The 13,657-nt window shown below is 48.8% G+C and overlaps 1 protein-coding gene and 1 long non-coding RNA gene across 6 annotated transcripts in view; one reads left to right on the forward strand and one right to left on the reverse strand.

The window, feature by feature from the left end:
- The first annotated feature begins 70 nt into the window (after positions 1-70).
- Positions 71-8,035, forward strand: LOC127009564 (carboxypeptidase N subunit 2-like). 2 transcript variants are annotated; one of them, XM_050882791.1, is made up of 12 exons: positions 71-600; positions 782-1,076; positions 1,479-1,632; positions 2,215-2,286; positions 2,757-2,828; positions 3,229-3,300; positions 4,280-4,448; positions 5,079-5,216; positions 5,588-5,762; positions 6,143-6,308; positions 7,307-7,432; positions 7,879-8,035. In XM_050882791.1, exons 1-12 carry the CDS (start codon positions 394-396, stop codon positions 8,030-8,032), a joined length of 1,800 nt encoding a protein of 599 aa, XP_050738748.1. In that variant the 5' UTR covers positions 71-393; the 3' UTR covers positions 8,033-8,035. The 2 variants fall into 2 exon arrangements, with proteins under 2 accessions (XP_050738748.1, XP_050738822.1); XM_050882865.1 differs by having other exon boundaries at positions 71-1,076.
- Positions 1,803-13,657, reverse strand: part of LOC127009856 (uncharacterized) — an 87,511-nt gene continuing 75,656 nt past the window's right edge. The window contains exons 5-7 of one of the 4 annotated variants that reach the window (XR_007762508.1): positions 7,274-7,456; positions 2,170-2,333; positions 1,807-1,944 (exon numbers count right to left, since the gene is read on the reverse strand). This is a non-coding gene — a long non-coding RNA (uncharacterized LOC127009856). Of the gene's footprint in view, positions 1,945-2,169; positions 2,334-5,611; positions 5,755-7,273; positions 7,457-13,657 lie in introns of those variants that run through there. The other 3 variants (XR_007762501.1, XR_007762487.1, XR_007762509.1) reach the window with 3 other exon arrangements.

The raw sequence follows: 13,657 nt of genomic DNA on the forward strand, positions 1-13,657 counted from the left end.
TATCTATCACTCTATACCTATCAATCTATCAATCTATACCTATCTATCTATCAATCTATACCTATCTATCTATCAATCTATACCTATCTATCTATTTATCTATCAATCTATACCTATCAATATATCTATCTCTTTATCTATCTTCTATACATAACTACCATTCTTTGCACTTAAATATGTAATTCTTATGTATCTGCACTTTCTATCAAGCAAAAACAGCTGTATTCTATTTCTATTACACACACACAATAAAATCAAATAAACAACTAAATAATAAATAAAAAAAAACCACCCCCTTCCCCTCACACACGTCAAAACAATACTGGTAAACAAAAGCAACAAATATACAGAAAAATAACACCCAGCCACGCAATCCATCCATCAGACCAACAAATGAATACAGACACATCCCTCTCCGCCGCGGCCCCGGGCTCTTTAAAAACTCCGATTGGCTGTTCATTAACTAATTACCGCGTATCCTGTCGACTGAAGGAGGGGAGGGACGGGGGTGGGGGTAGAAGGGGAGGGGCAAGTTCCGGCGGCGCGGGGCACACACACAGTCAGGGGTCATTCCTAGGGTGGTCACGTCTCCTGCTGGTGGTGAGGGCCTTCTACTCCTGATCATCTTATTCCTGTATTCTTTTCTTCCTCTTCCTCCTCCTCCTTTATTTTCTACAACTGTTACAACTATTCTTGGTCTTCCTCCTCCTCCTCCTATTACTGATCTTTCGACTCTTCCTCTTCTTCCTCCTCCTACATCCTCATCTTCCTACTCCCACAGCCACCACACGAGTTTCCAGCAGCAGACATGGCGTGGGTGCTGACGTGGGTCTTCCTGCTGTGGGCCGCGGCGGTAGGAGTGAGCGGGGAGGATACCGAGGCGGGGCTGTGTGGGCTGAACGGGTGCCAAGCCATCGACCTCGCCAAGCGCTACACGGACCTGACGATGGCCAAAATGATGCACACGATTAAGCCCGAAGCCATGGAGGACGTCTTCGAGAGCATGTCGCGTCTTGAGGCTCTCGTGCGCCAGGTGGAAGATCTTACGAGGGACACCGGCAGCCTCCTACAGCCAGGTATGAAGGTGTGGTGGAGTCGTGGATGGGTGGATGGTCTGGTGTTCTGTGGTGGGAAAAAAGTGAGTTAGTGAGGGATGTGGATTTGTATAGTGGTTTTGTTTTGGTGGATCAAGTAAGTGATTTGTGACATATATTTAAGGTTTTGGTGATTTTTGTTGCATGGTGTTCTGCGATGTGTTTTAAGCAGGTGTTTGATTCGTGTATATATCTTACCTTATAATGCTGCTGAAAAGAGAGAAGGGAATGAAAAAGGAACGGATGGAGAGAAGGAAGGAAGGATAGGGCAGAAAAGTAGGAAGGAAGAAGGGTCGGATGGGCAGAGAAGGAAGAAAGCGAGGAAGTGAGGTTGTTATGATTCCACGTCCTCGTCATCCTCGGCCTCTTCCTCGCCTTCGTCAGTGTGGCCGATCAACTCGGGGCCGCAGCGGTGGTCCATGTGCGCGGAGGGCCCCTGCTCCTGTACCATGGAGACCAAGTTCGTGTCCTGCTGGCGTCTGGAGCTGCTCAACCATGTGCCCCGCAAACAGCAGATCCCCATCGACACCCGGAGCCTGTGAGTGCGTGTGGGGGAGGTGTGGGGGAGGGGGGTTGTGCGTGTTTGAGGGGGTGAAAGGGAGTTGATGTTGTGTGTAGAGGGGACGGGAGTAGTGGGAGGGGAAAGTTGTGTGTGTGTGTAGGGGGGGGGGAGGGGAAGGGAGGGGATTATTATGTTTGTTGGGGGAGGGGACTGTGCGTGTGTGTGGGGGGGGGAAGAGGGAGGTTGTGGGGGAGAGGGAGGAGGTGTGGAAGTGTGGGGGTGGGAAGGGTAGGTGGGGTGGGGTGGGACTGTGGAGGTGGGGAAGGGGTAGGTGGGGGTGGGGTGGGACTGTGGAGGTGGGGAAGGGGGAGGTGTGGGTGGGTAGGTGGGGGGGAGGGGGATGCATGTGTATGTCGGAAAATGTGGAAAAAGGGATCAAAAATAACGTAACAGCACAATAGGAAGGATTACAAACACACACACACACACACAAATAAATAAATAGATAAATAAATAAAATAAATAAATAAAATAAAATAAAGGAAAACAAAAAAAAGCAAAACATGAACCTACTACATAAAACAGCTTTAAACAGACTGCCGCGTCCTTCCCCGCCAGAGAACTCGGGATGAACCGCCTCAAGTTCCTCCACAAAGACTCCTTCAACAGTCTGACGGACCTCGTGGAGCTGTGAGTATACCGAAGGAGGTCACACGAAGGTCGACTTAACCCGGTAGCTGCGGGGGTCATGTTTCTTAGGTTAGGTTAGGTTAGGTTAGGTTAAAGGTCCCTCTAAGTAAAATAATGAGAAAATCATCACTCACGCAAACCATTTCATAATATATATCAACGCATGTGTGATTAGTTTATGCATCATCTACTTTGGGATGTTTATATCATGGCAGAAATTTGACCCATCGCTGGTACACGGTAAAGCCACAAATTTGGTCCGTCGCTGCTACCGGGTTAAGTATTGCAGGCCACTCAAGTATATATAATGATTAATGTTAGCGATTTACTTTAGAAATATATAGAAAACAATGGGTGATTAGAAGAGCTGTCAAGAGTTAGAAGAATACAAGGCAAATGTGATATAGGTATTAATTAAGATGTATGGAATTTATTAATCTCTCTCTCTCTCTCTCTCTCTCTCTCTCCAGTGACCTGAACGAGAACCAACTTGAATTGCTGCCAAACAGTATCTTCTACGACCTCGAAAACCTCAGACATGTGTACGTATAGGTGTGTGTGTGTGTGTGTGTGTGTGTGTGTGTGTGTGTGTGTGTGTGTGTGTGTGTGTGTGTGTGTGTGTGTGTGTGTGTGTGTGTGTGTGTGTGTGTGTGTGTGTGTGTTACATAATTTTCTTCGTATTAATGTTATCAGTTTCTCTTCCTCTCCCTCTTTCTTTCTTTCTTTATTTTTCTTTTTTTCTTTCTTTCTTTCCTTCTTTCTTTCTTTTTCTCTCTCTCCCAACTTAACATTCACTGAAGTATAAAAATGCAAAGTCTTAAGCGCATGGCAACTGATTAAACATAACTTCACCTAGTCTGGATAATGGGGTCTGTGTGGTCTGAACATCTATGTAAATCTATGTAACTAAATCTATGTAAATCTATGTCAATCTCTCTTTAGCAAGCTCCACAAGAACCGTCTCCTTTACCTCAGTCCCGGGATATTCCAAGACGCCCGATCGCTGAGGACCATGTAAGTTCTTTTTCTTTTATGTGTGTTTTCTCTGAAGTTCTAATATTATGGGTTTATTATTTTGTTTTGTTTATCTGTCTGTCTGTATGTTATGTTATGTTATGTATGTTATGTGTTATGTTATGTATGTTATTATTTTGAGTAGCGGGCTTTTTTTTCACATTTGTTATATATTTTTTTTTTGCCCTGTTGTTTTTTGTCCTGTTGTAAAAGAAAAAAGAAAAAAAAGAAAAAAGTTATCTACTCACTCCTTTTTGCATTCCTCTTTTTCTTCCTTCTTTCTCTTCCTCCATCTCTCTCTCTCTCATTCCCTCGCTTCTGCCCATTCGCCCAATTCTTCCTCCCTATCCTGTTCCTCCAATCCTCCTTTCTTTCCTTTCTTCCTTCCTTCTTTCTATCCCTTTCATTATCTCACTCCTCCTTCTTCCCTCCCTTCCTCCCTTCCTTCCTTCTCTGCCCATCCGATCTTTCATTTCTCTCTACTTTTCTGCCCTATTCTTCCTACCCTTCCTTCCTTTCTTCCTTCCTTCCTTCCTTCTCTCCATCCATTCCTTTTTCATTCCCTTCTCTCTTTTCTGACTCCTCTCTTTCCCTCACTTCTCTCCATGCAATCTTCCTCCCTTCCTATCCTTTTCCTTTCTTCCTTCCTTACCTCCCTTCTTCCTTCCTTCCTTTTTCATTCCCCTCTCTCTTTTCTGACTCCTCTCTTTCCCTCACTTCTCTCCATGCAATCTTCCTCCCTTCCTATCCTTTTCCTTTCTTCCTTCCTTCCTTTTTCATTCCCTTCTCTCTTTTCTAACCCCTCTCCATCCAATCTCCCTCCCTTCCTATCCTTTCCTTTCATCCATTCTTCTCTCCTTCCGTCCTTACGTCTGCCTATCCGACCCCTCCTTCCTTCCTTCGGCCCTTCCTACCTTATCCCTTGTACCTCTCTTCCCTCCACCCCTTCTTCCTTCCTCCTCACCCCCTCCCTCGGCAGCGACATCTCCTATAACATGCTGGAGGGGCTGCCGGGCGAGGCTTTTAAGAAGCTTCACCACCTGTACAATCTCAACCTGGAGAGCAACGCTATTAAGACTCTCGACGAGGGCATCTTCTACGACCTCAACAACCTCGAAGACCTCAACCTGTCCTACAACCAGATTAAGGTGAAGGGAAGGTTGGTTAGTGGGGGGAGAAGGAGGGAGGGGGGTAGAGGAAGGGACGGAGGGAAAGAAGGGAACGAAGGGAGGAAGGGACGGAGGAGAAGAAGGGGAGGTAGAGGAAGGGGTAAGAACATAAGAACGTAAGGAGTCTGCAAGAGGCCGGGGAGGAAGGGGATAGGGGAAGAAGGGAAGGAAGGGAAGGAAGAGATGGAGGGGGGAAGGTAGAGGAAGGGATAGGGGAAGAAGGGAAAGAGGAGAGGAAGGGAAGGAAGGGACGGAGGGGGGGGGGGAAGAGGAAGGGGTAGAGAGAGGAAGGGAACAGGGGAAGACGGGAAGGAAGGGAAGGAAGGGACGGAAGGGAAGGAAGGGACGGAGGGGGGGGGAAGAGGAAGGGATAGGGGAAGAAGGGACGGAGGAATGAACGATTGAACGCACGAGCAGATAGATAGATAGACAAAAAAAAACATCCTTCAACCATTCTTCAATCCTTTCACATTCCTCCTTCACCCATTCCGACTTCCTTCAATCCTATCCACTCATCCACATTCCACCCTTCAGTTCTTCCACATCCTTCCTCCTTCTACCATAACATAACATCGCTCTCTCCCTCTCCCTCTCTCTCCCCCCCACCAGGAGCTCCCCCAGTTGGTGTTCTACAGACTGGGCAAGCTGAAGAGTCTGAAGCTGTCCCACAACGCCCTGACGCGCCTTCCCTACGGAGTCTTCAACGGGCTAACTAGTCTGAAGGAGCTCTACCTCGACAATAACTATGTATGTTGGGGGGGTTGGGGGGGGGGGGGGAAGGGGGGTGCGTGTGTTTGTTTGTTTGTGTGTGTGTATTGTTTATTTTTGTCTGTTTTTGCGTGGCTTTTCTTCCTGTCTGTGTCTGTCCGGTTGTATATCTGTGTCTTTCCCTGTCCTTTTCTGTCTGTCCTTTCTTCTGTTCCCTCCTTTTCTCTCTCCTTCCTAACTTCTTCCATTCCCTCTCATTCTTCCCCTTTCCTTCTCTCCCTCAATCCTATCCATTCTCTCTCCTTCTTCCTTCCAAACCTCCTTCATTCCCTCACACCCTTCCTCCTTCTTCTCTCATTCTCTCCTTCAACCTTATTCCATCCTTCAATCCTTCTTCTTCCATCCCCAAGATTGAGGCCATCCCAACCGACGCCTTCCGTGACCTCATCAACCTGACCTTCCTCGAGATGACCAGCAACAGAATCCTCAAGATCTCCTACCGGGACTTCATCAACATGGGCAGCCTGCAGTCCCTCTTCCTCGGCCAGAACCTCATTGAAGAGATCCACAACAAGACCTTCGTGGGTGAGTGGAGACAGAAAGGGAGAGGGAGGGGGTGAGAGGCTTGTGGGTGAGGGATAAACTAAAGAAAATGGGTTTGTTGATGTTTTTTGATTGTGGGAAGACTTGAAAAAAAGGGGTTTGTCGGGAAGGACTTGACTTTCGTGGGTGAGCGGACACAGAAGGGAGAGGGAGAGGGAGGGGGAGAGGCTTGTGGGTGAGGGATAAACTAAAGAAAATGGGTTTGTTGATGCTTTTTGATCGTGGGAAAGACTTACAAAAAAGGTAGTTTGTTGGAAAGGACTGTAGACTTCTTAAGGCATATCACTCCCTATCTCCCTTACCTCATCTACCACTTTCATCTGCTCTTACTCTACCGCCTCTACTCCTCCCCTTTTTCCCAGGCACGCCGCGTCTGGAGAAGCTCTACGTCTTTTCCAACCGCATCGTGACCGTCGAGTTGGCTGCCTTCTCCGGCCTCAACAACCTCTCGTGGCTGCTACTCAACAACAACCTGCTCAAGCTCCTGCCCAATGCCATCTTCCGCCGCACCCCGAGCCTCCTGCGACTGTGAGGGACGGGGGGTAAAGGAGGGGAGGGTGAAAGGGAGAGTTGGGGAAGTGTGTGACATAAGGGGTGAAGGGGGAGTTTATATGGAGGAGGATAGAGGGGAAGGGTGTGGAAAAGGAAAGGGAGAGAGGTGGGGAGGAGTGTGAGATAGGGTGAAGGGGGAGTATGTATGGGGAGGGTAGAGGGGAAGGGGAGAGGAAGGTGTGAAAATAGAAGGGAAGAGTTTTTGGGTATGAGGGAGGGAGGGGAGGGCTTGTGGGCATGAGGAAGGGAGAGAAGGGAGGTAGGAGGTAGAAAGGGAATGAGGGAGAGGGGAGAAGGGTATGAAAACAAAGAGAGAGGGGAAGGGTTTGTGGGTATGAGGTAGGGAGGGGAGGGCTTTAGGGTATGAGGAAGGGAGAGAAGGGAGGTGGTAGGTAGAAAGGGAATAAGGGAGAGGGGAGGAGGGTATGAAAATAAAGAGGGGAAGAGTTTTTGGGTATGAGGGATTGGAGGTATGAGGAAGGGAGAGAGAGGGGGGGTAGGACGTAGAAAGGGAAGGAGGGAGAGGGGAGGATGTGTGAGTAGGAAGGGAGTAAGGGAGTAAGGGAGTTTCTTTGCTTGAATAATACCACTGAGGATTTAAAACACGATATCACTCCTCGTTCTTATCATTCTTCTTCTTCATTTCCTCCTATCCCTCTTCCTTCCCCTTCACAGCCTAACCTATTCCCTTTCTCTCCTCTTTCACTTCTGCCCTAACCACACGTCCTGACCTATCTCCTCCCCGTTCTCCTCCTCCTCTTCTCTCCTTACTCACAACAATCACAGCCTCCTTACGCCCTCATCTCATCTCTCCACATCTAACTCTCACTCGCTTCTCTACAATAAATATAATAACCATCAATAACCACCACTACTACTACTACTGCAACTACAACTATCCTCCTCCTCCTACTACTCCTCTTTACATCCCTTCCCCTCACCTCACACTGCAGCCTTCTCGTCTCCCCTCGCAGGCAGATCGACAGCAACAAGTTCATGCATCTACCCGTGGGTCTCCTGGACGAGCTGAAGAAGGTGGAGCAGGTCAAGCTCTCCATGAACCCCTGGCACTGCGACTGTTTCATCCTCTACCTCACCCGGTGCGTTGGGGGGCGAGGGGCGAGCTGGAAGGGGGGTCAGAAGGGGGCGGGTATTAGCTTAAGGTTGGGTAAAGTAGTTAAGGTATGTCAGAAATGGGTTATGGTCTCGTAAAAGGGGTTTGTAAAGGTCAGAATTGGTTTAAGGTCTGGTACAGGGGGTTAGGATGCGTCAGAATCTGTTTAGGTTCGGTCAGAGTGGGTTTGGATTAGATTAAAAGGGGTTGGGATTTGGGAGAGGGGTTTTAAGGTGGGTCAGTGAGGGTTTGGGTAGGTTTAAAATTCCTTTTAATTTAACTGTTCAAGTCTTGGGGAGAGGGGTTTTAAGGTGGGTCAGAGAGGGTTTGGGTAGGTTTAAAATCCCTTTTAATTTAACTGTTCAAGTCCTCTTTTTAACCCTTCAAATCCCTTCAGTTCCATCACCTAACCCCTTCCCGTGGCCCCGCCAGGTGGCTCCACAACAACCCGGACAAAATCTGGGACCGCCAACCCAAATGCCGCGGCCCTGGTGACCTCGGAGGCAAACCAGTGATTGACATGACCTTCAACAGTGTATGCGACGGTCAGTGGGCCTCCATGACCAAGATCCAGGGCAGGGTGTGAGGGGGAGGAGGTGTGAGGGGGAGGTGTGTGTGGGGAGGGAAGGGGGGCGCTGTAAGGGTATGGGGGTGGTTATTGGAGGGGTATGAGAGAGAGGGAGGTGCTTACTCTCTCTTCTTCTCCCTGTCGTCCTCCCTTTCCCTACCTCCCTCTATCTCCCTTTCTCTCCCCCTTCCTCTCCTCTTCTTCCTCTCCCTCTTTTTCTCTCCCCCCCACTCTCCTTTCTTCCCTTTACCTCCCTTTCCTTTCCTTTCTCTCCCTATATGACTCCCTTTCCCTACCTCCCTTCCTCTCCCTGTCTTCCCCTACCTCTCTGCCTACTTTTCCCTCCCTTTCCCTTCCTTCCTCTCCCTATGACTCCCTTTCCCTTCCTCCCTTCCTCTCCCTGCCTTCCCCTACCTCTCTGCCTACTTTTCCCTCCCTTTCTCCCTCTCTTTCCCTATTTCCCTTTCCCTACTTCCCTTTCCCTTCCTCCCTCTATCACGCCCCCCTTCAATGAAAGAGGTTCCAAATGAGTTCTCGGAGTCTGCATTTCTTTACTATTAAATATCAAATAAAGGGAGGATTGAACCCCCCCCCCCCTTTAATTCAAGTAACCTGATGTTGGATGAACCCCTTAAGGAACCAATACAGTCCCCCCCCCCGGGCTCCTAAATTTATCTACCTATTCCTGAAATATACGAAGGGGAAGCTGAAGATGTCCTGCTTCTAACCCCGCGGAGTCAACACTTTTTCGACCCCGTCCGCTCTCCCTCTCTCTCGAGGTAGTGTTAATCAATCCCAACCCCCCGGGGACGCTTAAAACTGCGGTTCACAGCCAAGGGGAAAGGGAAGGGAAGGGGAATGGGGGAGATTTAAGTACCACGGCCGTAAGACTACCCACATGCTGTCCTGAAGACCACCTATCAACCCGAACTTTATATTAACTCTCAAGATGATCAAAGATAAGCTCCGGGTGGCAGTATGAGCTAAGCAAGACGGCGCCACTATAAAGACACTTGTCGGCGCCATCATACGGACTGGGGCTGACCGAGGGGCCCCATCAAGAAAACCTACCAATGTAAAAAGAAAATGAATGGTTTAAAGGTAGACTTCGATGTTTAATTTTAATATTCTTTTGAGTATCGCTATGTTATGTTTGCTCTAAGACGATGATGTATAAGTAAATAATATTCTGAGTTTTTAATATAGACTTTTTAATATAGACTTTTAATATAGACTTTGTAGTATGTTAAGTGTTTATCTTGTTTAATTAGACGTTCATTTTACCTTTTGCTTTCCTTTACCTGCACTGTTCCCACGATGGACACACCTCCGTCACTCCCTCACCACCATCACCACCACCCTGCTCGCTCCTCCCCTCCATCGCCCCCCCCCCACACAGTCTCCCCTCCCTCCCCCCCCCATACACACGCTTCCCTTCCCTCCTCCTCCCCCCCACACGTCCAGCCTTGATGTCTTCACCGGCGCCTAATCCGCTGTATCAAGCTTGTCGATCTACACAAGTTTACCGTTTACCGTACCTAATTTCTGCCCGCCTCCCTTTCCCGCCCTCTCAATCCTCCTCCCTCCCTCCCGCCCCTTTCAATCTCCATCTTCCTCTGGCCCACTCCTCCCTCTCCCTCCCTTTCTCTCTCTCTTTTCCTCTAGCTCCCCTTCCTTTCCCTTCTTCTTCCTGTCGTTCTTCCTTTCCCTACCTCCCTTTCTCTCTCTTTCTCTCCCTTCCTTTCTCTTTTTCTCCCTGTTGTCCTCCCTCTACCTCCCTTTCTCTCTTTTTTTCTCCCTTCCTTCCTCTATCTTCCTTTCTCTTCTCCCTATCGTCCTCCCTTTTCCTACCTTTCTCTATCTCCCTTTCTCTCTCTTTTCCTCTCCCTTCCTTTCTCTTCTTCTCCCTTTCCCTACCTCCCTTTCTCTCCCCCTTCCTCTCCTCTTCTTTCTTTATCTCTTTTTCTCTCCCCTCCCTCTCCTTCCTTCCCTCTATACCTCCCTTTCCCTTCCTTCCTCTCCCTATATGACTCCCTTTCCCTGCCTTCCCCTACCTCTCTGCCTCCCTTTCTCCCTTTCTTTCTCTACTTCCCTTTCTCTTCCCCTCCCTCTCCTCTTCTTTCTCTACCTCTTTTTTCTCCTCCCTTCCTCTCCCTGCCTTTCCCTACCTCTCTGCCTCCCTTTCCCTCCCTTTCTCTACTTCCCCCTCCCTCTATCTACCTCCCTTCCTCCCTTCCCTCTACCCCTCTCCCTCCCTTCTCCCTCCGCCGCTGCCCACCGCCACCTGGCCTCAAGATCATCCCGGATTATGCAAAGAATTGGTCGTCACACATAATTAAAACGCTCGCCCAATTTAAACATTGATGCTGCGGGGCCCGGGCGGCAGGGGCGACTGGGGACCCCCGCCGCCGCCACGCTGGGCCTTGGGGGACGCCGCGCGAAGGATGGGAATCGGAGAGCGTCCTACGAGGGTTGAGTTCCTACGGGAGAGTCGGCCGCCACTGAGCTGTCTATCATAGGTCGGTTAAGCCTCGGATGGAAGACTCTTTTAGAAACCCATTTTTTCCTCTCTTCCTCTTGTTGCCCCTCTCCTCCTCCTCCTCCTTCTCCTCCTGTTCGTCCTTTTCCTCTCCTCTTCCTCCTGTTGCCCCTCCTCCTTCTCCTCCTCCTCCTTCTGGTCTTCCCCCTCTTCCTTCTCCTATAGCGACGGCGCCCGGGATGGGATATTAGGACAAGCAGCGGCTCATCTCCGTCACAGTGAAAACATCCTTCACACAATTCCGTTATCAGAGGGAGGTGAGGAAGGAGGTAGGGAGGTGGCGATGGTGGTGATGCTTAAGGAAGGGATCGTAACGTGGTGGTGGTGGTGGTGGTGTTGATGTTGGTGTTGTTATTATTGTTGTTGTTGTTGGTGGTGGTGATGGTTGTGGCTAATGTTTTTTTTTTTTGTTTGGTAATAATAGAACACTCCAGACACAATAAAATACAATAAAAAAAATAAAAATACAGTAACAAGGAAATAACACAATAACTACAACAATGAATACAATACGACAATAGATACAATACGTGAGGTGGTTTATTTAAATTTTTAGTGTCGTTTTTCTCTCCCAGTCATGATTTACGGAGGCTTCTCTCTCTCTCTCTCTCTCTCTCTCTCTCTCTCTCTCTCTGACAACAATAATCAAACATTACAAGCAAAAATAAACAAGACCCCCCCAAAAAAACATTAACAAATACAATAACCACAATAATGCAATAATACCACAAATAAAACGGGACAATAATAAAATAATAAAACGTTCCGAACACAAGACAAGGAAAAAAAAACACAATAGAAAACAATACAACACCTACAATAACAAAGAGAATAAATAAAACAATACAAAAATAACGACAAACAAGAAAGATAAAATAAAAAAAATTAGAAAATATAGACAAAAAAATGTTTACAGAACCAACTAACCTTTCCTTAACAACAACAACAACAACAACAACAACAACAACAGCTTCCGTATACATGTAACAACTTCATAACAACTCCCTTCCCACCACCATCACCCACCCCCCCCCCTTCCCACCACCACCACCACCACCACCACCACCTCGTTAACTCGTAAGGTCTCGTCGGTCGGTCGCTGTTACGTCTCCATCCCTTCCTCGTTTGTCCGGGACGAGGAAGAGGCGTGACAACCCGGAAAATGGAGGTGAGAGCGGGGAAGACCAGGAGGAGGAGGAGGAGGAGGAGGAGGGAGGGCGGTACAGCAAAGGAAACAGGGAGGGAAAGGAAACGAAAAAGAGCATAGTAGCTGGAAATGGAAGAATTGGTAGAGAAAGAAGAGGAGAAAAGAGAAGAGAAAATAAAAGAGAGGAAGAGAAATAAAAGGAAAAGGAGGAAAATAATATGGGAAGGAAGGGAGGATAAGTAAGGGTCGGGAAGGGAAGGGAAGGGAAAAGGGAGGCAGGGAAAGAGGAAAAGGACAGGATTAGACGGAAGATGGAAGAAAAACGAGGTGAGGAAAGGGAGGAAAAGGACAGGAGGAAAGGGAGGAAAAGGACAGGAGGAAAGGAAGGAAAGGGCAGGAAAGACAGGGCAAGGTGGGCAAGGAACGGGAGGGTAGACAGGATGAAGGAAAGGAAAGGGAAAGGAGAGGGAGAGGAAGGGACAGAAGGAGGAAAGGAAAGGAAAGGAAAGGGAAGGGAAGGGAAGGGAGAGTAAGGAACAGAAGATGGAGACAGGGAAGGGACAGGGAAGGGAGAAAGGGAGGGGAGGGCAAGGAAGGGACAGTGGCAGGGGTAGGGGCGGGGGGTGGGACAAGTAGGGAGCCGGGCCACACCAATTCATCGCGGCTCCACACTTAATAAGGTATACATTTATTGCGTCATTATGGAGGCCGCGGCAGCTGAGGATCGGCGAGGATGAGCCGCGTGTGGGCCAAAGACGGGGGGGGGGGGGGAGGGGGAGGGGGGGAGAGGGAGGGAGGGAGAGAGGGAGGGATGAGAAGGTAAGATGGAGGAGAGGTGGGAAGAGAAAGAAGGAAGGAAAGGAGAGGAGGGAGGGAGAAGGGAAGGTGGGAAAAGAGAGATGAAAGAAAGGAGCGAGGGAAGGAAAGGAAGGAAGGAAGGAAAGAAAGTGTAGAAGAGAATGAAAGGAAACAGAGAAAAGGGAGTAAGGGAAGATGGTAAGGAGAGGTTTTAAAGAAGGGTGAAGGAAGAAAAGGAAGGAAGAAAGAAGGGAGGAAGAGGAAAGGGAGAAAGAAAATGGGAAGAAAAGAGAATGATAGAGGGGGAATGGAAGATGAGAGAGAGGGGGAGAGAAGCGAACGAAAAGGAAAAAAAATAAAGGAGTGATGAGAGGGAACGAGAGTAAGAGAGAGAAAGAGAGAGAGAGCAAGAGCGAGAGATAACGAGAGAGAGAGAGAGAGAGAGAGAGAGAGAGAGAGAGAGAGAGAGAGAGAGAGAGAGAGAGAGAGAGAGAGAGAGAGAGAGAGAGAGAGAGAGAGAGAGAGAGAGAGAGAGAGAGAGAGAGAGAGAGAGAGAGAGAGAGAGAGAGAGAGAGAGAGAGAGAGAGAGAGAGAGAGAGAGAGAGAGAGAGAGAGGGGGGGGGGCAGAGAATCGAGCTGACAAAGTGGCTGGGAGGGGCATAATTGAGGTTTTGTCCCCCTAGAGTTTCTTGCTGCCGAGGATTGAGAGGGAGACGAGGATTGGTTACGCACCCCCCCCCCTCCTCCTCCTCCTCCTCCTCCTCCTCCTCCATTCCCTTACCTTTCCCTCCATTACCTTATCTTACCTACCTCCCTTCACTCTTACGCTGTCCTGATTCCTCCTCTCCCCTCTTCCCTTCTTCCTTCCTTCCCTCCTCCTCCTCCATTCCCTTACCTTTCCCTTCATTACCTTACCTTATCTTACCTACCTCCCTTCACTCTTACACTGCCCTGATCCTTCCTCTTCCCTCTTCCCTTCCTCCTCCTCCTCCTCCTCCTCCTCCTCCTCCTCTTCATTGCTTTCTCTTATCTTACCTTCCATTTCCTTCACTTCTCCCGTCCCTTCACGCTTAATTATGATTCTTACTCTCCCTCTTCCCCTCTTCCTTCCCTCCTCCTCCTCCTCATCCTCTTCCTCCTCCTTCCCTTCCCATCTCGC

Source organism: Eriocheir sinensis, chromosome 1, assembly GCF_024679095.1.
Source record: "Eriocheir sinensis breed Jianghai 21 chromosome 1, ASM2467909v1, whole genome shotgun sequence".
In the NCBI taxonomy this organism is placed as follows: Eukaryota; Metazoa; Arthropoda; class Malacostraca; order Decapoda; family Varunidae; genus Eriocheir; species Eriocheir sinensis.